Genomic DNA, 27,628 nt, shown 5'->3' on the forward strand with positions numbered 1-27,628 from the left:
TTTGACGCCTCTGTCACACTATTATGTAAAGGCAGTGAGCTCAAGCGCGGGGCCACAGCCCTTTGAGTTGTTAATCAAATCGGCATGAGAACAAGTCAGCGACATACACGCTCAAAAAGCATCGGTCAGTCCGCGGGGAGCACTTAAATGAGATCTTTATCCTTCGTTTTTGCCTCAGCCATGCAGCAGCAGTTCTCATGGCTTTGGTAATGTGGTTCGGGCACGGTGCAGAAGGAGCCACGATAGTTGGTTTTCATGGGGTGAGGAGTGTAACTCAAGTCGCTGCAGTTTAAAGAAAACTGTAAATCCTGGACGACCTGATTGTCTACGACTCCCCCTGTCATCGGCGGTTATCACGGGGAGAGTTACAGGCAGTTTCACTTCTCTTACGCTCAATATGTTGCTCCTGGACTAATAAATTCACTCGACCAGTCATGTCTGTTGTACGGTGTATTAGCTAACATTAATCCCGCCGACTGGAACATCAAGCAGACTTGTAGGAAGACGACCTTTACGGCAGTCAAGACAGTATCCCCACATCTGTCCCATATTAACCGGCTAGCGCACGTGGGTTAGAACAACACAGAACCTGAGCCAGCTTGGTAAAAATCCTCCTGCTGCTTTTAAACACCGCCGTCCACCCTGTCACGTTCCCCGGAGCACCAGGGGTCATTTCCCACCCTGCCGATGTGCTCTAAACAACTCAGAGGAAAAGCATCATTTACTCTGCCATTTCTGGGACGCAATTATGGCTCACAGGCGAAGTGGAAGTAAGGACTGAAGCCGGCCCAGCCAAGAGTTTTCACATTCACAGCAGTGTGAAGTGTTGCTTTCAGAGGCGATCATGTATGTCAAGCTTTGAGATCTGTTGTTGCCACCATCAGTTACATTTTCCTCAGGGAGATGGCAGTGTTGGTCAGACTGCACACACTTAAGTACTTTTGCGCTCACACACACACACACGGACACACACACACACACACACACACGGACACACACACACACACACACGCTTAGTCTCACACAATGTATCTTCAAAATAAAGACAGATACAGAGAGGAATTGTAGGTGTGTGTGTCAGAGAAAAGGAGAGTGATGGAGTTGAAGAGAGAGAGTGTGTGTGTGTGTATGTATGTGTGTGTGTGCGTGTGTGTGTGTGTGTGTGTCAGGGAGACAGATGAATAAAAAGCCACAACAGCTGCTGTTTGTTAAGGGGAGTTTAAATCAGAGTGGTAGTTCGTACCCTTCCTCCTTCTTTGATATTTCCAGGTACAAAAACAGACACACACACACACACACACACAAGCACGTGCACACACACACACACACACGCACACACACACATTATCAGCTTCCAACTCAGCCACATTAAGATAACCTGTGACCTCTCTCCAGTCCCTAATCTCCCTTTATCAGCGTGCACAGTGTGAGAGTGTCTCACTGGCTTGCCTCAGCAGCAGCAGGTTGGCGGCTGGCACGGAGCAAGTGCACTAACCTGCCCAAGACATCGACGATCACATGTCGTGCTTTTACGAGGAGGCGGATGAACATCAAAGAACACGCCCAGCTGTAAATCCATCACGCTGTGACAGGGCGCGTTGTTACGGCTCTGTGCTCAGGAGGATTTCTGACTTATGCTGGCCTCCCTCTGGTATTCCTCGTACCATCACATCACATGCCCGCAGTATATTACACACACCTGTCACTGTGCTGGTGTTACTGAAGAGAATATCGAAAGTGTCAACACAACTCGTGCGTGAGGACGGATGGATGACATTATGTCCAAAGGATTGCCTATAAATGCTAAGTGTTAACAAACTGTTTGCGAGCCTCTTGAGAATTAAAACTGCTGTACACAGAAACAGTGACAGTGCACACACACACACACACACACACACACACACACATACAGAGAGGTTTAAAGAAGTAACATGTTGATCATCATCTGGCTTACCTGATCTAAACTTGCTTCGTATCAGTATGGAGTGTTCAGAGCCCAGAAGAGTCATAATGCTTACAGTACAGTTCCAATGTTCAAGAGTCGCAAAATAAAGTCACACACACTTGAGGAGCGGTACACACTTCGACCCCCGCGGTCACCTCTGGACGCCAGACTGAGATGAGATGGAGCTGACCCAGCCTGCCTCATCAACAGCCCTCTCAGCAAACCAGTGTAAGAAGAATCACACACACTCTGGCTGTCCCGTATCTCTCAGCCGGTGTGCACACCAGCAGCAGCCCTCTGCTCTCTGCGCTGCTCTCTCTCTTCCTGCCTCTTCTCCTCTGCTCTCTCTCCCCCGCAGGCTGATGTGGGAGTGTGTGAGTCCGGGGCTGCTGAAGCTTTGGTCCCATCTGAGAACTCTGAGCAGGGCCAGGGACAGCACACAGAGATATGCCCTGCTCGGGGAGGGGCTAACCGGCCAGGGTTTCCTCTAAGCCCCGCCTGTCCCAGCCCGGAGGCTGGACAGGGCTTGGCTGATGACTTCTTCCTCCCTTGCCACCAGTGTAAATATATCTGCCTATCAGCCCCGCCGACTGTCATTAGAGAGGGAGAGCGAGATCAAGATAGAGGCACAGACGCTGATAGTGGAGCAGCAGTACAGCCAGGAGGGAGGAAGTGGGAAAAGCAGGGATGGCAACAAGTTTCCTTTTGCGCCTCGTGATAGCAGATGAAAAATAACCTGTCAGTTTACTTTAACTGCCCTCCATGGCATACATTAGTGAAATGTATACAATAAACACAAACTATCTCACTGAACATAAAAAATTAACTTTAACCCTTGCTGTACAGAAAACTTAGTCAACAGGCTCCTGCTGTGTGGCCGTTAATGTGTTGGATGTGTTAGTACAGTCCAGGCGCGGGGAGTGATATGTTCATATCATTATATGTAAGTATTATTTTAAAGGCAATGATTACTTTTCAAGTTCCTGTCTCTAAAACTACTTCAGCTGTTTACTGAGTACATTTTTGAGTTTGTAATCGACTTGCGACTTCTCTAGTTTGTCTGCTCCAAATGTTGCGGGTTCAGGTCAGGACACATCCAGGACAAGAGGCAGCTTCCAGTGATAATCTCTGATCCTCATCCACTCACTTTGGAGAGCAAATCTAAAAAAGACGACAGATACATGGAGAGGTTCTCGCTGTGCCACCAAAAACACTCTCTCATTTCAAAAACTCCTCTTCCAATCTCCGCAGGCACATTGAAGTAGTAATGTGTATGTAGTTAGCTAGCTAACATGAGCTATGTTCATGAGTATGTGTAACATTAAGCTTTGGTGTGAAGATAATGACATTTACTTATCTTGTAGCAAGGCGGTCTGCTGGGCGTTTAAATGGCTGTGCTCTAGAAAGCAGTTAACCTGCCATAATGCCAAATTTCAATGATAATGTTCATAATTGCAATTGATGAAAAATAAATGATTAAAATGTGGGTCATTTATTACCTAGGCACATTTTTACTTTTACTCAGGTTTCTGAAATGGTGATTTTTTTTCTTTGACTTGACTTTTTAATGCTGTTTACCGATCTAAAACCTGGTAAGTCATCTAACTTCAGACTTAATTAATATTATTTTTAAACATTTCTTGAGTTCTAGAATCAGCTGGAAATGAAGGTTCCTTGTAGCAGCTTTATGTAAGACATTCGATATATTTGTTAAAAAATGGATTGCAATGTTGTCACACTATTATCCAAAATATCTGTTAAATATCATTTTTTTAACCTCAGCCTAATGAGATATGTTATAATATATGTTATGATTTTCTGTAATAGAGAGGCGAAGCCACATCCTTTCTAGTTTACTTCATGGGATCTCATTTCGTAAAAACTTTATATGGTAGTGAACAGAGGGAGACAATTAATTTATTGCTCCCCTTTAAATTGTGTCATGAATCACACACATATGATGTTTGTCAATTTGAATGATTATTTTCCAGGTCAGTAAAGTCTCAGATATAGTCTCAAAATATGTCATAATAAAGACTACACCGCCAACAGTGTTGTTAGCGACATGGTCTCGTTGATCGCTTACTACAACCCGTATCTGAAACATTGTAGAGCTGCTCCTGTCTATCAGCAGCTCACAGAACTGAACCAGAACCAGCTCTCCTTTCACAGAACTGCAGTTGTCGATATGAGCTAATTTATTGGGATTTTCATATTTTTTACCAACTGTTCTGAGCCCAGCTGGCTCCATGTTGGTCATGCGTGTTGAGTGAGATGATGTAGTTTTTTAACACAAACCTCCATGAGACTTTTCACTTGAGACTTTATCGACTTGGAAATGATCTTTTAAATGGACAAACATCAGATTCTGTGCTGCCTCTGTAAGCTGGATGTGGTCTTTTTGCATTTTATCGATGTGGACTATGATAAGTGATCAGTTGAGTGCAGGCAGTCAGCCGGCAGCTGAGTAGCAGGAGGTTTATCTTTTCAGCAGTGTGATAGCAGATCCTCTATCCCATATTCAACAGAGCATCCCTTCCTCCAGCTCCCACATACCGGGCGGACATTTGTCAGAGTTGAACTAAGCTGTGTGCCCGCTACAGCTCCTATACATCGCAGAGCCTCTGAAACGTCTGTCAGCACGGGACGTCAGCTGGACGCATCAAGGCTTTCTCTGCAGGCGTTCATTCTCACTGTTGGTTTGATCACAACGTGGGACGTGACACAATAGTTAAAAAGGCACAGGTATGTATGGGAATGTCATTTATGTGTCCTTGTTTTTGTTACACAGCAGGTGTCAAAGTCCAGGATGGCTGTTGTTCCAGAGGGCTACTGTCTCCATAAACCCCGATTAAAAGGGTTCAGCGCTTACAGCTGAGAATGTGGGGAGGCTACATGGTGAAATACAGTATGTGTCCCTGGACCAGTCTGGCTTCCTGTCCCTGCATACACTGCACAAAGGGCAATGCAAGAAAGTCAGACAATTAGAAGGTCATTACAACTTATTCCAAGGTAATTGGTCTTGATTTGTTTTAAATATACTACAAGGAAACTACTTTTAGGTCAGAGTGCTGAGGATGAATGAGGGGTCTCAGCCAGAGGGAAGAAGCTACTCTGCAGTCTGGTGGTACGGCACTACAAACTTCACTTTGTTTCACTTTTGTTCACAGGAGCCGCCAGAATCAACTGAAAATAAAGGTTCCTTGATATTAGATCGCAATGCTGTTACACTATTGTCCGAAATATCTGTTAAAGGAATAGTTCAACATTTGGGGCAATAAACTGAACACAGAGTTAGACAGGTACACAGACACCACTTTTTTTTGGAGCTACAGCCAAGATACAATGATCCTAGCTTAACTTAGTTATAAAGTTTCGGAATATGTATCAACAGCACATAAAATAACCATAAGTTTTAATTACGCAATTTCTATTTTTGTTTAGGTTACAAGACACATTAATTAGTGACAGTCAGAGGTCCTGGCATATCCTTTTTTATTTTGAAAGCGGCAGGCTAGCTAATTCCCCACACGCTTCCAGTTTTTATGCTGAGTTAACTAAGCTCAGGACTAGACTCACATAATGAGAGTATTTCCCAACATGGTGACCTGCTGAATCTTAAAACCAAGGAAAAATAATTGCTATTCTTTTTTCGTTTACCGAATCAGGTCAGATGGATCTAGTCTTTAATACAAAAATGTGGATCTCAGTGAAGTTAGATCTACACAGAAACTATAGTTAATGCAGATCCCTGTATATACCAAATCTTTAAGATTAGTTTTGATCTGGGAAAATGTTTCATTGTGGTCCTGATTTGTAAGCTAAAATCGTTCGACAGTATTTTTTTTGTTTAATGTCGGCATTTCTCTAGATTACATGATATATCATGCTTGTTCTTAGAATGGAATTATTGCAGCGCTCTCTGTCCTCATGTCATTCTCCTCTTCATTTGATCTCACTGCTTCTTCTTCCCTTATCATCCCCTTCAGCCCAATCTCCGGCAAAGTTATTATCACCCTTAAAATATCCACTAATTTCCTACCCTGCCACTTCACAGTCTGCTACTGTAAATAAAAAGAGTCCAAAAAGAAGTGTGTGGTTACTACAGGCCTTTTCTTCACATTGTTTAAAACCTGCAGCGACACAGCACTAATCAGTCATTGAGAGCTTTGTCCAGAAACAGCTCACTGCTTCTGCCTCGCCGCTATCCATTTTAATCTCTTCACACCATAAACACGGCTTGGCTTTTGTTGCCGAGGAGTCTCCACACACAGCGGTGAGATGCACACACCAAAACATACCATAACTTAATGTAATAAATGACACGTGCACGGAGCCCGTGCGCTGACGTGTGCTGCAGTGAACTCCAAAAACCTCGCACAATGCTCAAGTCAAATATTTACATAGAAGCTTCTTGGGCTGCAAATCTATCGCAGACACACACGGGTACATTCGTCTTGTATGCGCGTTGAATGAACACACACTCGAATTACACAGATGTACGCGCGCGCACACACACACACACACACACACACACAGCAGTGCTGCGTCTTAATTAGCAGGTGAAAGTGCTTAAAGGGAAGGTCTGTCAGAGGGTTTGACAGTGTACACACAGCGTCTCAGAGAGATTCCTCAAGAGGTCACACAGCCCTGGCTTAATCCTCCCCTTTAATTGGGCCCTATGTCAACGGACGTGACAAGTCTCATCTGAACTGTCTGGAGCTGCACATGTGTGTGTGCTCGTGTGTGTGTGATTGAAGAAAAGGACAGAGGCGATCACACTCATATACCAGTCAGACAGATTCGAGAGCGCATTGTGTACATTAGATACAACAAGCGTGCGGCAGGGTGTCTTGGTCCGTCTCCTCGCTCCGCTGCATGAAGCTGAATGATGCTCCTCTCATACAATCAGTCATACGCCTTTGCATAAGGCATGCTAATAACACACATTCCATAATGCAGCAACTGAGCACAACGTGTTTATTGGCCGACTGCGCAGACATCTAGATCAAAAACTGACTGTTAGTGTTTTGTGTGATTTCTTGTGTTTTAGATAAAGCAGATGTGACTAGTTGAAATGCCCAAACCTGCACGAAATATCATAAAAAATGATGTCCACATTCAGCGAGGGAATTACAAACACTTCACGGCGTGTCTGGCTTTTTTTTTCTAAACAAGATCATCGTCACATCGTCGTTGCCATCAGCTTTAGTCAATGATGAATCAGTGGTACTTGGCTGACCCTGGCTGCTGATAGGAGCAGACACGTATTTGAAATGCTTTAAATATCTCTGCTCATGTGCCATCCGTGGAATCCAGCTGTCCCTCCGCCATTTGTCTGACAGTGTCACAGGAGGAAGTGTGCAGGAATGCGCTGTCTGATGTGGCCTGCATGGAACATGTGCTGGACGCCATGGGAGCTGCCCTGTGGAGCATGTACTCAGCTGTTATACTGCAGGAAACGAGAGGAGACTTGAAGGTTTTATTTCCTTTGTCTCTTTTTCATCAAGCCTCCTGTCTTCATTGAAGGACCGATTGGATCAAGCAGGGAAATGGCTGGATTATCAATCAGGCAGACTGGACAACCACCTGCGGGTATCAGATGCACCAAAACTCCCGAGTTAACTGTGATGCAACTCGTTTCAGTTATTCCAAATTAGGCGGCTGTAGCAAAGGATGGAATGGTAGTCCAGTAATCGGAAGGATGCTGGTTTGGAATCCCAGCTCCTCTTACCCCAAATTGCTATGACAAGTGTTGTAAAGTGGCTTTGAGCTGTCAGTAGACTGGAAAAGCACTATAGAAATGCAAGTCCATTTACCATTCCATGAGATGTTCCATGAGAGGACAGACACGAACAATACACTAGTCACTGCCAAACTTGAGAATGATGTGTCCCAATTCAATATCTGAAAATATTCTTTCATCACAGATCTGATCTGGTCATTGATGGGATGTATGACAGACGCCAGTATTGTGTTGGAGTCTGTTCCCTAGTCTAATAAAGTTGCCCTTGTGGTACAACTGTGTCATCATCTACTGACCTTAACTTGCATCGTTGGGTGGCACATAGACCTGAACACAACACTGGATAAAAATCAGTCAGATAAATGAAACAAAACAAAAAAATAAATGTATTTAAACAACCTTTTTTTTTTATCAGTTTTAATAACTTTTGAATGTAAATATTTTAATCATAAATATTTGATGGCAATTTCAAGTTAGCCATTGAAAACTTTAAACTTAAAGTTACCCCTCACAGCCTACCAAAGGCCCGCGGCCCACACTTTGGGAGTCACTGGTCTAACAGTTTAATCCGGCCATACAAAGCAGGGGGATTTGAGGAGAGAACATAGAAAAGAGGAAGGAAAGGATGGGTCTGAGTGCTGGTACGGAGGTGTGTGTGTGTGTGTTAATGTGTGTTGAGGGTGGGACAAGGCAGGGCATTACGATGGAGGAGGAGGAGGAGGAGGATGGGAGACGGAGGGCGACGGCTAGAGTGCGGGTAAGAAGTTTGTTTGACGACAAGAGATGAGTTTGTCAGGTCAGGAGTGCACAGGATATGGGTGGGGGGTCCTGGAGGGCACTTTGTGTGTGACTGTGTGTGTGTGTGTGCATGTTTGTAAAGGGGCAGACACAGCGGCCTCCCTCAGCAGCAGCTGTGTTGGATCAGTCTGAGTGTTGTCTTGCTGCTCTGTCTTAGATAGCAGCTCTCCTCTGCTCACAGTCCTGATGCTGGCACGCTCTCAGGTAAACATTTCTTAAAAATCAATCAGGATGCTGGAGAAAGAGTCACGAGGGCACGGTTACACGTACGCGAATGCAGGCGAATGACCATCGACGCGTGATGTTGCTGGTTTGAGATGACTAGCAACATTAACAGATCATTACCATGCTCTTTGTTTGGTGAGAACAACGCGTGTCACGTGGAAAAAATAGGCGACACACTGGATCTCAAGATGACGTGCCGCTTTTCAGGAAAGCTCTGTCCTGCTCTTTTCTGATTTGGTTGAGGTTGGCACGGTGGCAACCCCATCAAATGTCCTTACCCAAGATATAGTTCCATTTGTCAAACCTATGAGTTCGCCCTCACCCTGTTCTCTACGTAACAATATGTTAGCTCTACATGAACATATTAAAAACAACGCTGTTGGAGCTGAGGATGTTTGCCCTGGACACGTAGCATCAGCCCTCTGTAGCATATTTAGTTTTTTACAAGATTCGCATTTTAAAACAAGTCAGCTGGAAACATACAGTCAGTTGGAGAGTGTGATTTCCACCAATGTTGGCTTGAATTAGCTACAACTCATAAAATTGACCATTCCTAGCCAGATAACAGAAATTCCTTAAATGTGCTGCTCATTGTTTTAGAAGTTACCTAAAAGTTTCTGTGATAAATACCCTGCCATTATCGTCGTAATTGTGCCATGGCCGAACGAAAAAGCTTGACGGGCCCTTCGACTCGGATTTGTCTGAAAAGTTCATCCTGGAGCCTGTTTCCTTCATGTATTGTGCTTCAGTGTTAAAGTGAACCTGAAGCTATGTTTTCGTAAGCTATCATTTGTCATTTAGCTCCACTGTAAAAAGTCGTCGGGGTGATACGAGGTCAGATGATGGAGGCCGGACCCGTCAACAGAGAGACTTGAGAGTGATTCAGTCCTTTATCAGCGCCCAATCAGTCTTATCAGAAAATAGAGGAGTTTCTCACGACACAGGCCGGCTGGCTAAAAACACAAAGACGGGAGAGAAAAGCAGAGATCATGAAACGCAAACATAGTGAGTGAAATATAAAGAATATAAGAGGACAGAGGGGGAAAGAGAGAATGGTGAAGGGACAAGGGTGGAAGAGCCAAACATATACTGTGAGAGGAGAAAAGAGGTGAAGGAGGGTGGGAAAGTGAGAACGAGACGTGGACGGAGCCAGACGTGAAGTCAGGTTCAGTGCGCTCCCTCTGCCCCTGAGCTGTGGTTTATAATGAAGAAGTTCCAGGGGGAGCCAGCTGAATCCAAACCAGAAGTGACAGACAGACGAGCCCGAGCCAACGGCCTCCCCTCCTGTCTCCACTTACATCGCTCCTTTGTGCTCCCTCTCCATCTTTATCTAGTCTGTAGCTTGGTCACCTTCACTCTGCTCTCTCTCCTCTGGCCGCTCGGCCCGTGGGTCGTAGCGGCGCATGTCTGCCGGGGTGTAAATGTCAGTGTGTTTGAGAGACAGCGGCGCTGCAACCAATCCCAATGGAATCCCAAAACATAACACGAGCACGAGGGAGATAGACTGTCTCCACATCATGTTAAAAAAAACAAAGACACGGGGGGAGATGCTGTTTTGTGTTTTTGTGGTTGTTTAGATTTCGGCAATCGACTTTGCCTCCGCTGTAGTCTGCAGCCGCTGGCGGGTGGCCACAGCAGTGTAGGCAGGAGGTGGGGGGAGCTGTGTGTCTGTGAGGCTTCAGCACAGAGACGGGCCTGCATCACCACAGCTTAACTCTAACTCCTGCCTATTACCAAGGGCTATGGGCTGGCTTTATGTGGTATTCCCAAAACTTCACTATCAGAAATTTAATAACTCAAAGTCTACTTTGTTGTTGTTAATGTGTGTGTCCGTGACTAACGGGCCAGATGAAAGGCACATCAGGAGGAACAGCCATCTACGCCAAGCAAATGTCTTTCATCATGCTTGACGGAGTTATAAAGAGAAACCAATTAAGTAAAAATTAGCGTATTTAAAATAGGGTTACTCAGTATTAGTTGAATTAATCCCAGGGCCAGCAGTATAGATTAAACTGTGGCATGCCATGAGTCGGGTTTTGTTACGGTGACTGCTAGAGAGATCATCAGCCGTGTCGACATAAGCAGACTGCCTCAGGTGAACCTGAGTCACAGCTCAGTGTGTCTTTATCTCTGCTGAACCCGGAGACAGGAAAAACATCAGTCATGCACTCAGAAGGCCGGCTCAGTCCATTAAAATGCGCTACGATTTGTATGAAACTGTCGTTAAATGAATGGAAAATGCACAGTAAAAACACTGGGCTCAGGTGTAACCCCACAGTCCGAGTCCACTGGCACTGTCCATCGTGCAGTTGTAAAATAGCCATAGCCTAACATTTCTACTGGTGTTTGAAAAACGAGGTGTGGGCTTGGTGCTCACACACAGTCACAGTTGATGGACAGGGTTTACCTGATGTCGCACCTTTAATTTGAAGATATGGACCACATTATTATATGTCATCGTCTTGTTTCTGCTGTTTACATTCGCCCTGACGCAGATTCACAAGATGAGCTACCTGTTTTTGTGTATGTGTATGGAAATAACTGTATCTACTGTAATTTGTGTAGCATGAAGTTACAAACGTTCATTTCATTGTGCAACCCTGTGTTGTATAATGACGATTAAAATTACCTTTTACCTCTTACACACACACACACACGAAAATAGGTGCAGCCTTATCGTTACCCTATTGAGAGGAACTTTACACAGTACACATTTCTGATACTTTTACTTTACTTGATTTTCTTCTTTTTTTTCCACTTTATACATCTTCTTCCCTGGAATTGTTTGGCAGCCTAAGTTTATGAATAGAATGTCAAACACTTCACAGTTCTAGCTTCACAAATGTAAAAATTTGCAGCTTTCCTTTTAATAATTTGAATTTATTTTGAATGATTTAAGCGGATTCATTTATCATGAAAAGAATCTTGAGTTACAGTCTTTATAGCGCTAAAACTAGCTCCAGCTCAACCAACAAACAAAGTAAATTCCTGCTTTTACATGAATCATAATAATCTAATCTAATCTAGTACAGCAGTCACGGGAGACAGTTTTTCCGCTTTTACCTTTAAAACTTTCAGTACATTTTACAAAACGATTCTCTCATAAAGCTGTCTGGGGGCTGAGAACATATCGTGTCACGGACAATACAAATGATGGCATTCTTATGTACTTTGACATATGGGTAGTGACTCATAGGCCTGTGAAGATAGGAAGTGAAGACTGAGCTATAACTAGGGTGAAAACAATTTTAAAAATGGCACACTCGATCTACATCTCCATCACATGACTTTAACAAGCAGTCACAGGGGTGCAGGCCCACCATAGCATCGTAACAGAGCTCGTAGACGACATAAAGAAAAGACCCAACAGTCAAAATATTTAGCTATCTGGATCTCCCGAGCTCTTTCCAGCACTTCCAAACGGCCTGGCTGAAATGGCCTGTCAGCCAGTACATTCTTTCTCTCAATGAGGACCGACCAGAGCCATGTTTTTGTTGGTATGACCCCACCCCACCCACAACCCCTCCTCCCACCACTGACGTCTATTTGACGGAGTAAAACATGCCGCTCCAGACGCTGATACCGGGTCAGATTTGTGTTCTTTTGTAAAATACTGTTTTGCAGAGGTTCCACTGCGGTGTAATCTGATCTGGGTACAGTGTTTGAGGCAGCTGACAGACAGAGAGCAGACACAGAGGTTGCCACGGGCCACAGACTGATCCCTGGGTACAGAGCTGGTATCTGCTGGGCTGGACTCCACTTGACCCCACAGGACCAGAGACTTATTTATAGGACTACATCTGTGTGTGTCTGTGAGTGTGTGTGTGCATTTGTCTGCCCATGTGTGCACGTGTGTCCTATGTGTTTGCACACTCGCCCATAGGGGAGTTGGTCTTATCAGCACCACGGAGCATTCATCAGGGGTGACATTTTCTGCTGTTCCCCGTTCAAACCAAACACGCGGCTACATGTGCTATCTCCTCTCTGCGGGATGTTGAGAGGCCTGACTTATGCGACTTGTCAGTAAGAAATTACACTATCGTCACGCCGACCCATTGATTCGGTACGTTACCCTTTTTATTATTTTTCCTGTGATAGGTAATTTGGTCGGACAAACCTTTCTTTCTTCCTTGCCCGATTCTGAAAGCTGAAACAACAAAGGGGCACCAACAGCTACATGGTCCTGCTTGCTTTTAACACCCCAGGGACGCTCAGTGGGTCATGATTGAATGTTGTTCTAGGGTTCTGAATGGGGCAGCATGTGTATATGTGTGTGTTTCTCACTGTCTTTTTTCTTATCTTTGCGCTCTCTCTCTCTCTCTCTCTCTCTCTCTCTCTTTCTGTGTGTGTGTGTGTGTGTGTGTTAACCTCAGCACACCTTTCCAGGCTTGGTAGGTTTGGAAACTTGTTGAACTGTCGTGATTGAGAGTAATAGGATAAGGCGAAGCTGATGCTGTGGACTCAGCTAACAGGATTGTGAAACTGTGGAAAAGTATTGCCTTTACCTCATTGGTTATGGCAATTTTCATGCCCTGAAGGCAGCCTGGGCCCCCCGAGTGAGGTGGGTGATCTGCGCTGACAGCCAAATGTAAAAGAGAAACCCGACTGAAACAGAACAACTGACAGAAAAACTCAAGGTCTGCCTACGCGCTTTTTCCAGATTTCGATTAAATCCTGCGTTCTACCTCACCGAATGGAGTTTGCTTAGTTGTTACAGAGACAGCTTATTCATCCACAACCCAACTGAGGATACACATTATGACTACTGGGGTTGAGTGAGTACTCCACTGAAACCAGTACAGATGATGTACAAGAATCACTTGAGTGAAATGTTGTTTTGTTCCCTCCCCAGACAGCTAAACAACCATTCCCACCTGGGCTCACCCAGCCTTAGTGACCCACATGATGTCCTGCATGGGTCAACGACCCACAAGTGGCCCTAACGACTCTGTAAGGACACTCCCACACTGTATTTAAAAGCCAGCCAACTCCTCTCCAGTTACATAGAAATGAAAAAGCCTCTTGGATGAGAGCTGAAACGTCTATCACTGTTTTCTTATTAAGATGCATTTATTGTGAAGCACGTGCAGGAGGTGATGATCAGCAGCAGTGTAACACACACACTTTTATTTCCGCACGCCAAATGGATAAAGCACAGCAGGAGCTGCGTCACAAACAATGCTGTCGGAGTGACTGATTCATCATAAAGGCTGCACCAGGGATTACTTTGTGACTAAAAATATATAGTGTGACCTGCCATAAGCAAATGAAGGTAACTGAGTTCTGAAACCCTGAATTTAATTATCACACTCATGAATACATTTTTCAAACCACCTCAAAAGACTTCAGCTTAATTTGTCAAACTAGTTTCCAAGGTCAAGAAGTAACTTTTACATTCTCAGCCTTCAGTCCGCTAACTTTTGGGGATCCACAGGAGTTTCTTTGAGCTCATCTGGGCCTTATTTCATTGCAGCACAGACAGCTGAGGAACACAAAATGCTCCTATATCCCGTGATAATCACCCGGTGTACGGTCACAGTGTGCTCAGGACATCGTCTTTGGATTTACTCAGTTGAAATGACAGTAGTTCTGTTACAAGTGATTGTAAATGTCACACAGATTAGAGACGAGAGGGTTGAATTGTTAATGACTTGCTTTTTCTATACTTAATACATGTTCTGTTGCAGAGTGAAATGCTCTAAATGACAATGATCAGCTCAAGAAAATGTGTTTCTAAAGGATGAACGTGCTTTTCTTCAGGGGTGTAGATTATGTTTTAGAACTTTGATTATAAAAATTGTCATCAAAACATCAAAACTTTCTCCGTATTGAATTCTAAAGTTAGGTGTAATACAATAAGGTTAGTTGTTATAATTACAAAGGAGAACACAGATAAAAGCCACAGAATGTTGGATTACCAGCTCAACCGCGCTCATAACCACAATTAGATCTGACTCAGAGTGTGAACTTGGTGGGTAAGACAGATAGTGTGTCACAGTGACCAGAGGTGTCACTTTCTGCTTCCCCCCCCTCACAGACACACACATCCACAGTAAAACATGATGTCATTGGCTGCCTGTCCGCTGAGTCGTGGAACAGCGCCACGATCACAGGCTGAACGACTCACAGGCTCCACACGAGCCGGGAGAATGAGGGGGAGACGAGGGGGAGGGAGGCAGAGTAAATGGCAGGAGAGAAGGTTAGAAACAACTCCACAGTGTCCTCGACCGCAGACAAACGATGCTGAAATCTGAGAGACTGCCAGTGAATCCTTCTTAACAGCGTCTCAGTGTAATATCACATTACTGCTCACCAGTTTGATCAAACCCTGAAACCAGAAATAAGCAAACGCGGACAATGTCCAAAGCAGCATCTAAGTTTGGATGTTTTCTTGTATGAAAAAGAGACTCCAAAAAAAGTATTTCTGTCAAAGTGAACAAATTGAAACCAAAGACTCCCGTGTGGTTTTTGTACCTATTATCACTTTATGTTTTGGATTCCGGTAAGCATTGGAGTTTTTCAGATACATTACCAATATCAGAAATACCCCCTTTCCTCCCTAAAATACTGGAACCTGCATGGGTGTGCACACGTGTCTATTATTATTATACTATATGCACTGAAATGATATTGATTGAGAAATGATACCCTGCTCCTCTACTGTACATCTGTGTGCAACTAAACTGATGTTCATGTTTAACAAAATAATCTAAACTCAAGTTCCACTTAGCTTTTTCTCGATCTTCCCATGACAATCATGCTGTTACACTCCTGCACCTGCCGATGAAGACCATGGGAAGTGGCTGAAAGCTCCCTGAAAAAGCTAGTAAGTAGATCCTGAATTAGGTTTATTTTGTCAAACTAATATTTCTAAAATTCATGAAAATTCACCTTCAAGCTCAGTTGGCCATGTTGTGTAAAAATACTTAGCTAAGTTACAATACAAAGGTTGAAATAACTACAGTAAGTCATTAATGGGCTCAAGTTAACAACATAATACAAAATCTGAGCATCTCTCGTGCGGGGCTGCAGACAGCGCCGTCAGACAAAGAGCAGAGGAGGTTCAACCATTACCTGCTTTATCTGGTTCAAAAGTAGTTTGGCCAACTTTGCTAAAATACGTCACAGGAGTGTTGTCCAGCGTTACACCGCTGTCCACTTCTGCTGGACTTCTATTTCACCTGCATGGCTCTACAAGTGTACAAGGAGCACAAACCCTGCGATATACTGGATCCATCTTTGGGTCTACAGCCCTGATGTAGTCGATTTTACGTTCAGGCTCACCGTCAGCTGTGGCACGTTGAATATAAACAACATAACACCTGTATAAAAAATGACAGACATGGTCGCATTTCAACCAGTCGTCTGATCACAACACTGTAGGTGACGGCTGTCTGCGGAGCCTTCCGTTTGGTAGAGACGGGATTAAACTCTCAGACACACACACACACACACCCTCACACACACAGACCCCCGTCATCTGTGCTCGGTGTTTGCGTGTGATGGGAGTCACCTCCGCACCGCCCTGACAAGGAGGACTTTCACTCTCTGCATACCTCACACAAGCCTGCAAACTGTCCACCGCTCCCCTCGACTGCTCATCAGCTTGACTGACAGCTCGCAAATGTTCGGGCTTCTCGACAAGTCCGACAGCGCAATTTGTCAGATAAACAACTCTCAGAAGCAGACAACTGGCTTGTCAGACGAGGAGGCGGAAGGCAGCAAATTGGAGAAACTCAATGCAGGAGAGAGGTCACTGGTGTTATCTCTGTCAGTGTGTCCTGTTCACTAATCAAGCCATTAGTGAAACCGATAACAGGAATCTTTTTCTCTGAGCTTCTGAGTGTTTTCACCTTTTCGCATGCGTGGATAAATACAGCTTGCATTTTTGGGATCTGTTTTTGATTGAAAAAACACGATTCCGTTGGTATCACCATGACTGTGCTGTAAAAGCTTCAAAGTTAACCAGCAGGGACGTGTGTGGGTTGTCTGAATCTGGCAAAGGAGCCCGTTTCAAGTGTGACCTTGTATTGTGCTGCAGGATTTGGCTGCATGGTGATTGGGAACGTGCTGCCTGGCGACTCTTATCATTCCTGTCTGTCAGAGACGGGAACACTCATGGCCCGTGGGGATGGCTGCCTGAAATTCTCTGGAGAGGTCTGCTGCCGGCTCAGGCTCTGCAGGTCACAGATCACATCAGGCACCGGACACATACCCGGACCACGGGAGAGAGGAGGGTAGAGATTGTCGAGGTACTGCCTGGCTACTGTAGCTATTTCAGTTACGGAGAAAAAGTGATTATAATAATAATAATTATAGAATGTACTGGACAGGTGAGAGAATAACCTGGTAAATCAAGTATGGCAGCACAAAAACAGGTGTGCAGCTGTAAGACAGTCTTGTGGGTAAAAAGACAATGATCATGAATCTGGAAAAATAAACACTTGTCTGTGAAGAAAGCAGGACAAGCACAATGAAAAGTATGATTTACACTGATTTACCTTTGAATCTAATTACATCTGAACTGGACGTGATTGTCTGTACCAGCTTAGTATCCCATGAATTATGGTTATGTTGGGTTAATCAGCACCAACTTGACCTCGTTTCCATCATGAGCCAACTTTCAGTGCCAACGCTGGATGTAGAGTGCCTGTAGTGTGTTGGACAGTCACTATGCTTCTAAAAAAAGTTGTTCAATAGGAATTGGGCATGAGGGCGGTGGGGTGACGAGGGGAAAGGCAAAGTTGCAACGATCCGACACTCATGCCCACATTATAAAGGGATTTTCCAGGTGTAGGTGAGGAAAAAAAAAAAAAAGGAAAACCTAACCTTACCAAACTTTTTACAACGACGATCCGAAGTACCCGTCGCTGGTACAATCCAACGGTCATGTTGTTTTGCTGATGGTGACATACTGACCAATTCAGTTAGCGAGAAGCAATCTTACAAGACCTCTGAAGCCCGCTACATTAGCAGTTACTAGCACAACAAACCTGAACCTCCAACCACAGAGTCCTGAACAGAAAAGCTGAATGCGTGGAATAAAAAAGACACTACTTCTGGATCTCATAGCAGTAAAGCATGCTAGGAGAGCTGTGTAACAAAGTGTCTAACATTTCCCCCTAAAGATTCCATACATAGACTACACAGATACAGTTTGATGTAAGTACACATTATTTTTTTGTATTAACATAAAATATAAAATGGACTCCTTTCACCCCATTCTCCTCTTCTTATTAGATACAAAGCCCAGTCTTTCCACTTCGTAATTTCAAAGTAAACCCAACTAGCACAATGCTTAGTATCATTCTACAGCCGTCTACATCAAACCAAAGCAAACAGTGGATCAAAAGCCAGATACCTGTTGTAGCTCTTCTTCATTTTAATGAAATTTCCAAGGTGTATTGAAAATGAAGTACAATGTACATAAACAGAGAATGATCAGACTAGATTGCTGTCCTGAGCGTTAATTGAAGAACATCTGTAATGAACACATACTTGACCCCTGATAAGATCTCCATACAACTGGCTCGAGCGTGCTCTCAGTCTAAAAGTTGTTGTTTTTGCTGAAGCTGATTCCCATAGCTCCTGGTATGTCAGCTGAAACCCTCTGTGCCATGTTATACTTGGCCTTTGAGATAGGCGGCATTTAGGAGACATTTGGAGGTAACATTTGATGGATTCTCTGTTCCGCACTTTAATGAACAACATATCTAGAACAAGGGGGAAGGCCAGAATCTGAGCATCAGATAGTGAGGCTTATCAGTCACAACACTCAGCCTCAGTCTGCCTGTGAAACAGACACTATCACATGTGAAGTGGAATTCATTTTTGTTGCTGTGGGCCAATGTGTTCCATCACCACAGTTGGACTATATTAGTTGTTAAATACAGACACATCACACACATGACTGCAGCTTTTGCCAGTACTGCCACAACAATACAATGGACCTCAAGTGTGAGAGCAGCTAATATGTGTCCGGTGCTTATTCGTACAGCTCAACTAATCAATATTTTGTGTATTAACAAAAAATGAAATGACTGCATAGTGTAGATTGTAATCTATTTATATTATATTCAAATAGAAATGATCCCTGTAAATTGATTAATAATTGAGTCAATTAAGTATATACAATTTGATGACTTCAGGAATCTCTGCCTGAGGAGTGAAGCTGCTCTGTAGTCTGGTGGTACAGCAGCAGACACTTCTGTAACTGTTGTCAGATGGCAGCAGGGTGAACGGACCGTGGCTGGCTGTTATCTTTTAGTATCAATTGGAATCTGTGCAGACATCTCACTCACCAATGTCACTGATGCTCTGTAGATGGTACAAGTGATGTTCTGGGTGGTTTTAATCAGACAATGTAGAGTCTTCCTGTCCAATGCCCTGATGAACAATGCCAGTTTGCTTTCACAGAGGAGGATGGTCCTCTGAAAAAGCTGAGAAGGACTTGGTGCAGGAATGTTGCATTCTTAGGTTTCCTTAAGAACGACAGACATTTCTGGGTTATTATCAAATTGGTGGAGATGTGAGATGACATGTATGAAGCAATTCACAGTGAACAAGACAAGTGAATTGAAAGTGGAAAAAAAAAATTCACCTTGCTTTTCTTGAATTTTGACAGAGGAATCATTTACATTTAATGACCATAAAAAGCCAGATTACTTGGCTTTACATTAGCGGTAAGCTAGCAGGCAACTCTCTCTTGTTTTTCCCCTCTGCTCTCTGTTGCTTTATGTTCAAGAAGGACAGTTTCCTTTCCAGCTCCAGCCAGCTGTCAGCATTACAGCACGTAAACACTGACGTCACCTCTGCGGGCTGATGCTGCAGTCAGGTTAATAAACCTGATGATAAATCTACCTTTTAATCACAAAAGTTAAAAAGTAATCCGCGAGCTCTCCTCCCGTCGTAAACAGTTCCAGATCAGAGCAGAATGTGGTGTTACCCCGGGTGTTTATCCTTCCAGAAGGTCTGGCTCTGCACCCGACTCCACCAGAGTCTCTGAGCAGATAAGCTGTAGCTCCGCCCAGCAGCTCACCTGGAGTTGAATATTCACTTGCATATTCGCTCCCTGTCAGTTGCATCACAGATTTGTGTCTAATGACATCTTAATGTCATTTAATCTCACAGCATGAAACGTGTGCTTCATATTTTGTTGGGACACACCATAAAACTGTTGACCTGCTTCACCTCAACTCACATCAGTGTGTCTTTGCCTCCTTTTTTCAGTTTTAACATTTACTGAATGGTTCAGTCTCACCACTCTCATCAGTGCCCTTGCACCTTAAACGCAACACACACTAGAGCCGCTACAGAGGGCAGCATGGTCACCCAGTGGTCAGTTCTGTTACCTCTCAGAGGATCAGGTCGTATCCCTATTTTGACTCTTATCCGGATAAAATGCTAGTTCACTGCAAAGTGCCCTTTTTGGCTTCTGCCCCTATCAGCCTTGTCAGGAGAGGTGGTGATTACAGTTGCGTGCAGCAGAGGAAGAATTCCTCTCCATTGTCTGCTGTGGTTCAAGTGCATCTGACCTGGCAGGCATTCCTCACGACTCTGTGTTGCTTTTACAGACCTTCAACTTCACCACTGAGCTGAAAAGTTGCCCTAGATGAGACATTAATGTGGCTTTCACAGGTTGCGCCGGTTTCTACACTTTTTCCATCAACCTTCTCCTTTTTTCCATCACAGCTACAGTCACCGTGGCACTGAAGCCTCTGCTTAATTAGGAGGGAGGATTTTGCAAAAGGAGGATTTTGCTGTCCACATTATCATTAGTCATTATCAAGCCAACATCCTAAAATATGGCACAGTCCTTGCATACCAGGCTTGATGACTGTAAACTCACAACCTGACAATAAGTAGCTTGTCCTCTTTTTTCCGTTTCCCTTTGAAGCAGCTGTACTTCATATTTCTGCATCGCGTCGACCTCCAGAACAAAAATCTTAACAAAAAGCTCATGTTTGAACATAACAGTTTTTTTCTTCATCTTTTATTTCCAACACCTGTTAGAAGTTTGGCTCCGAAGAAAAAACAAACAAAAAAAAAAACGGCTAAAATTTAAAAGGAATTACACCTTGAAAACGCTCTGTGGAGGCCTCTGTGAGAGATGAGAAGAACTCTGCGATCTAACCGGCCCACATACTGAGAGGGAAGTAGTAAAGTAAATTACATTATAATTTATGGAAAATTTGCTCTTTGTGTGGAGATTCTGCCATCACCACACTGATCTGCTCATAAACACAGCATATGTGTCCTGAGTAAGCCTGTCCGTCAGCCTGTTCATTAAAATGAATCCTTTAGATCTTCTAAATGTTTTTCATCTGATTTGAGCCAGTGTTGTTCTGTCCATTGTGCTCGACGCGAGCACAGCCCCGTGTGTGTTTCTATCAAGGCCCTAATCACAACCAGGTGCCTCCCATTCAAATTAACATATGGTTCTAACTTTCCCCCTATTTTGACAAATGCATACCTGGGTTGCTGACTAGTAAAACCGTAAAATGAATTCTTCTTTTTTATTATTCACAACACATGAGGATGGTTGAGAGAGCAAGGTGGAACAGAGCTGAGAATGATTTCACCTTGCATGCAACCCTCCACTGCTGGTATTGTGTGCCGCGATACACGTCTGCGATCACAGTTATTAAAAGCAGAGCCTATTGTGCTCGGCCGATCCAAATTCATTTTTCATTCATGCGTTATTTGGGTTATTGGTTGTATTTGAAGAGCGCAGTAACACGTGAAGAGTGGCGTTATCTACTGGGATATTTTTCATGATCTGTGGCTGCAGTTCAACAGATACATTAAGTAAAACACAAAGTTGCAGTCTGTATTTTTGCATTTCAGAAGCCGCAAACTGAACTAGAGTCAGACTTGATGTGGCGTCACCGCTCTTATTCATCAATGCTGCTCACCAGAGAAAGGACCATGTCTCTAGTCTTGGCTGTTTTACTTCTGCTGAGACAGTTTCAGCCCCAAATGGAGTGACAAGTTAAGACAGTTAGGTTCTGATTCTAGTACCGAGTCAAGACCCAGTCCACAAGACCACCAACTATTAGCCTACTCACACATACACAAGCTATTTGACCCCAAAACTAGAGATCCTGATTCGGAAACTATGACATCGATGAGTTTAAATAAATGTTTCATGTTCGTTAATATCATTTTAAACATGATAGGAATTGAAGTTTAGCAAGGAGTTTTTTTGTTAGTTGACTTGTTTTGGGCTGGGAGAGGAACTGATGTTATTTCAAGGCAAAAGGCAGAGGTGTGAGTCAAGTCAAAGTCCTTCTTCAGGTCTGTTGTTCCACACCTCTGCTTTGCACTAAATTAAACTGAATGCACCAGAAGCTCAGGCTCGTTAAGTTTTTATTTCAGTCTTTTTCAGTGATTAGTCTCATTAAACTAATGCTAATATAACAAATGTATCCGCAAAGGATTAACCACTTTTCACTGTTACAGCTCCACTCTGTCATTTAAGCTGGAAATACAGTTAGAATCCTTTTACAGAAAAATCAGAAACGCATGTAGCAGCTTAAGCAGCGCCAATGAAAGCAACAGTAGATGATGAACAGCCGAGAGAAGCGCTGCTGATGACAGACCGTTATATAAAAAATGATAGGATGGACTAAGATGTCTCTTTTATTGATATTTATGCCAGGGTGTCACACAGTGTAATTCAAAGGTTTGAAGGGTAAAGGGGGTCTTGAAAACCAATAAAAAATATTCACGAACTCAAACACCTCCCGTGGGAATATATGGCACCAACTCTCTGAAGCCCCCATTCACATAAATGCCATACATGTGATCGATATCAAAGAATGATCCCGAGCTGTCTTTTCTCACTTCCTTTCTCTCCGGTCTGGAATGCGCTCCTTCTCTTGCATCTGAGCCGTGAGCCGGATCAGAGCTGTATATTGTGTTACTGTTTTCATTTCTACCGTGAGGATTTCTCCCCTTGGTAAAGAATCACCGCCCAAAGCTCTTGTATCCACAATACAACACCTGGAAAAAGAAACCCTTCATTAATCTCCACAGCCCCTAAGAATCTGTGGTTTTAAGCACTCCTGTTTCCAAACCACATGTGAGGCGGCACAGCGGCTGGTCGGCAGAGCCTTTGTTTTAGAATAACTCTGGGTTATTTTCAGGTCATTGTGGGCGAGTGGTTTCTTAATTGAATTTCTAAGCGTTTTGTTTAATATGCCACCGTTAAAGGGGTCTAAAAATAGCCCGGTGGATGCAATGACCTAATCTTTTCCGGAGTTTTGGAGAGATAGATAATCCTAGACGGTCTTTATCTCTCTGACTAACAGCTGATGAATGAATTATTGCAGAGGACCACAGATTAGATCACTGTCAGTGTTGTTCTTAACTTAAGAGTGCCAAATCACGTGGTGCTGCACTGATTACTGATACCTCTGAGGATATGGTCCATATGATAAACTGTATGGACTTTCTTTCTCCTGTCTCCGTCAGTGTGTGTGTGTGTGTAACTGTATCCACATTAATTCCAGAGAAGCTTTTAAAGCTTTTATAATAAATATGGCTGGTATCTGTGGTGACAGATGATAGAGGGCACTCCTTTAATTGCCTGCCTTCATGAAGCCTGTAACGAATAATGAAAACTTGGAATGGAAGCTTCTGAGGTAAGTCCTTTAATTCCCTCTATATTACATTTGTCCTTGCTCATATCCACAGTGCATATTAGCGACAATCACGGAAAGTTTAATAGCTGCCCAGCTGAGTTTTTGTTTCCAGTGGACAGTAGCTTCAAATCTGAAAATCCTTTTCATAACAATAAAAGCCATGAAATCATAATAACATCTATTCCCCTCCTAAAACTGTCCAAACGTGAGTCAGCCGATGACTTTATATAAAGTCAGTTTTTCTGCTGTCTATGAAACCCCAGTATTTTTAATATCAAATGAATAATTGCATCAGTAAGTGTCTCGCAATAAAGAAATGCACCAGTAATTCAGTAATAAAACTGAACTTACTACAATGAGCTGCTATTTCATCATTTACATTTTCATTATATTTTTGTCGTTGTACACCACACAGACACTTATTATACCTTTCATTTACCTGGAAATCGACGTAGACGGCTAACTAGCTAGGCCAGCTTATGAGCTTCAGTGTCAAATTTAAGTGTCAGTGTTAGCAGTGTAAGCTCGCTGCTGCTGCTGGCTAGACCCTATAGAAAGACTTTTTGCTCTTCACAGAGCTGAGTGTCTCTCCGAAGAACATGTTTCATGTCAAAAACACAATCACACTATCTCTGCACTAACCAGCTAGCTGCTGCTGTTATGCCACCTTGCTACCTACCTGCACAGGCTAGGTAGCTCATTGAACTAAATGAAAGGAGCTAAGTTGTTCTGTATGTGAACAGTGTTTATTTACCTTAGCAGATTCTTGCGTGTTGATTCAGAATAACTAGCGAGTAGCTGCAGAGCAGTGGCGGTTCTAGACCAGTTTTAATAGGGGGGCCAGGTCGGGGCCGGCTTTTTTGTTAGGGGGCACAAACTACCCGGGAAAAAAAGATAAATCCCTCATTCAGACAAAACAGTGTTTACAATTTCAACAATTGTGATTGGGTAGTGAACTGCTGAGACACTTTATTTCAGCCTTTCCCTTCAAAACAAAATCATTGCAAGAAATCTGTCATTGTATTATTGATGCAGACTCCCTGTCAGGGGGGCCACAGGGGGGTCCAGACTCAGAGTTACGGGGGCACTGGCCCCTGTTGGCCCCCCCCCTAGAACCGCCCCTGCTGCAGAGACAGTCATTCTGGAGGAGTAAACACCTGGAGTCACATCAGATTCTGCTCTGACCCGGAGCTGTTTGCCTACTGGAGGAGAGCTCAGAGATGATTTTTTAACTGTGGATTTATCTTCACTCCTGCTGTCTTTAGAAGTGACCTTCATTGTCGTATGTTTAGGTGTCATGTAAACTGCGCAAACAGACACACACGGGCTGTGCTGTGCTCACTGCTTACGGCTAAAGTACAGTAAGGTATTCTAGCTGTTTGGGGTGAAAAAATACCTGCTTGAGTAACATGAACAAATGATTCCACGGTGAAATTCATGTGAGAATTCGCTGGTGTAAACAAAACATCAGGCTACAGTTGCAATTACTGATTTTTTTTGGGAAACATCCATGAACACAACACTGTCATAGTACAACCTTTCAAACAGTTGTCCAATTACTCATCCAGCAGATAGAGAGCCAAATTAGGACATTTGTGGAGTTGTGTTTCTGGACACATCAGGAGTGAAAGTCCGATATTCCTCTATTTCAGCTCTGGTTTTAGTCCCTACCAACCTCTGAGGGAAATATCTACCTCTCAAGCTCCGCCATGTTGAACAGCTCGTTGCTAACTTTCTCCCTGTATGGTGTTTGGTGCAGCAGATAGTGCACATTGAGCTTTCTTACAGAAATCAGCTGCGTGTTGGAGCCAGAAACAACAATGAGACAGAGAGTGAATCAAAACAATTTGCTGAAAGTCACTATAATGCACGATAGAGCTGAGGGAAACTGCACATTCAGGGGGTAGTCGTCTGTGGGTTTGTTACTATGAGTGACCGCTCTTCACATTCAGCGTGTGATCAAATGTTAATGTAAAGATGCTGATTATATCGAGACGGGGGCAAGTGACTTGTGACAACACCACATGTAATGGTCCGTGGCATAATGAGCAACAGGTTATCAGACTGTCATTGGGAAAAAACGTCATTATAAAACAAAATTGAAGTTTACAATCTTGCATGATCGCGTCGGGCTCCAGTTCTCTCTGGTAGGTGTGAGTGTCCAACAAGCAGCCAGTCTGTCACCGAGCATCACAGACACAGTGATGTGTTTTCAATGGTGACCTCATATTCTTAATTACTTGTCAGTGATCGAGGGCAGGAGCAGAACACACACACTCACTTACAGATTTATCAACATAAAAGCTAACATGACCACCTTTTACTTCTCTGGAAGAGCCGGTGACTAAGAGCTGCCTGCACTCCACACAAGGGCCTGCCATCTCTCTGCACTACAACAGCCGTGGCCTGTATTTATGTTAGCTGCAAAGCAATTTTGACTGTACATTCCAGATAGGTGAACAGCACTTGGCCCAGGCAGGCGAATATTTCAAAGCTTACAACAAAAAAAAAAAAAAAAAAAAAAAAGTCAGCAATCAATATCCAGTCAACAGAGCAGTTGGCATGAGGAGGTGCGCTGCATTTTTGCAAAAAACGTAACAAAGATTTATTTATGTGTATGAGCTCACAGAGCCCTGGTATACCTTTCAATAAGTTTTACCGTAGTACAACTAAATATGAAACCAATTACAAACTTGGGTCGGCACTACAAACACAGTCCATGGGTTCATATTTTTTTAGACCTTCCTTTTGAATACACGCATTTATTTCTTGTTCCCCCATTTGGTTTTTTCATCACGTCACACAGACTGGTTTAGTAAATAATAAATCTGTTTACTGCCCGTGTGGACTGAGGTAATATCTGCCCTCAGATATGTTCTATCCATCAACTGATTCTCGTTGCGGGGCCTGTTTCTCTCGGCCTCGCTCAGATGATGAATGAACATGTGAGTAATTTCACGGATGAATTAGGAGCTTAAAACAACAGCAGGAGAAATGCACCGGCACACGTTCCACCTGTTGCCTAATGCAAAAAACGAGATTTTTGTTATGATGTTGTGGTTTCATGCTGATCGTGGCTCAGATAGAACGCCTGGCGGGTCTGCAGAAAATGCCTTTTGTAACAAGGACAGAAAGGTAAACATTTCTGTCTTACGGTGCAGACTGTTCTTATCATGTCTGCAGTAATATCTGTTCATTACCTTAATTTAAAACCTTTTTTTTCGACCGAACTAAAAGTTCAAATTTTAACCCCAGGCGTGGAGTTAAAGCTATTGCCCAATACATGATTGTGTATAATCAGAAAGCTAAGTTAATTTCCCCTGATGAAAATGAATCAGTCAGTTGAGGGGCACGTAAACAAGCGAGCAGTGCAGGGCCGATGTTAAACTGCATGAAATGATGAAGTGTTGGGCTGATCATGTCTATCAGCATCACTGACTAATCTCCTCCAGATGAGAGTAATCTCCCCGACTCCGGCCACCATCAAATCAGTGTGGAATCCACTCGGCTTGCAGGGAAAAGGTGCCGCACGAAAAGCCAGACCGGAGCAGTAAGACTTGTATTTACTGCAGGTGTTAGAGAGGCCTGAGCTGCCAAACAACACTCGTACCCACTCAGACTTCTCCTCCTCTCTTGTTTGACTAAATAAAAAAAGCGCGTTGGCCCAGATTTGTATCAGGTAAATTTCTTTTTTCATGTTTAACCCAGTCAAGTATTACAGTGGTGTTGGGCCACCTTCAACTCAGTAATCGGAATGCTACCCAATCAACATCTCTGATGTGAGGCCAATGAAGTCTGATTGCATGTTTTTCTGCAACCTGTTCGTTAAAGAAAATCAATCAGTGAATGTTTGTAAGTGAGGGATAAAAGGACAAATATACTGTGGTTTACTTTGATGGTAAATAAAGATAACATTTACTGGAAGTTATTTTCAAATGAATTCTTTATTGTGTCTAAATCCCGACATGAATGTGGAAATATCACAGCAAAAGTGAAAAAAAAAGTCTTAATTTCAAAGGAGCGGGCTTTAAAAGTGGATGCACTGTGCAGCAGTTAGAGTAACACCTCTAATGGCAAAATTGTGTTAATGATGCCATCATGTGGACTATTACAAAGCTCTAACAGTCATATACCGAAGACAGGCGCTGTCATTATCACCAGATACTAACACAGCAGAAGTGTTAGTGAGCGGAATCTCAATCTGGAGCTCTTTGCACATTTCAGTCCTGTGGCTGGAGGCAGTTTATTTCGAAGTGACATCACTGTGGT

The 27,628-nt window shown here is 43.5% G+C and overlaps 1 protein-coding gene across 7 annotated transcripts in view; it reads right to left on the bottom strand.

Moving 5' to 3' along the window:
• myocd (myocardin) overlaps nt 1–27,628 on the bottom strand; it is a 104,243-nt gene that overhangs the window by 23,643 nt on the left and 52,972 nt on the right. For 2 of the 7 annotated variants that reach the window (XM_030399396.1, XM_030399392.1), the window contains exon 1: nt 1,955–2,371. The exons of the other annotated variants lie outside the window; for them this stretch is intronic. In XM_030399396.1, coding sequence (XP_030255256.1) covers nt 1,955–2,009 — 55 coding nt within the window. In that variant the 5' untranslated portion in view covers nt 2,010–2,371. Of the gene's footprint in view, nt 1–1,954; nt 2,372–27,628 lie in introns of those variants that run through there. 7 annotated transcript variants of the gene reach the window in all.

This window comes from Sparus aurata, chromosome 20 (assembly GCF_900880675.1).
Source record: "Sparus aurata chromosome 20, fSpaAur1.1, whole genome shotgun sequence".
In the NCBI taxonomy this organism is placed as follows: Eukaryota; Metazoa; Chordata; class Actinopteri; order Spariformes; family Sparidae; genus Sparus; species Sparus aurata.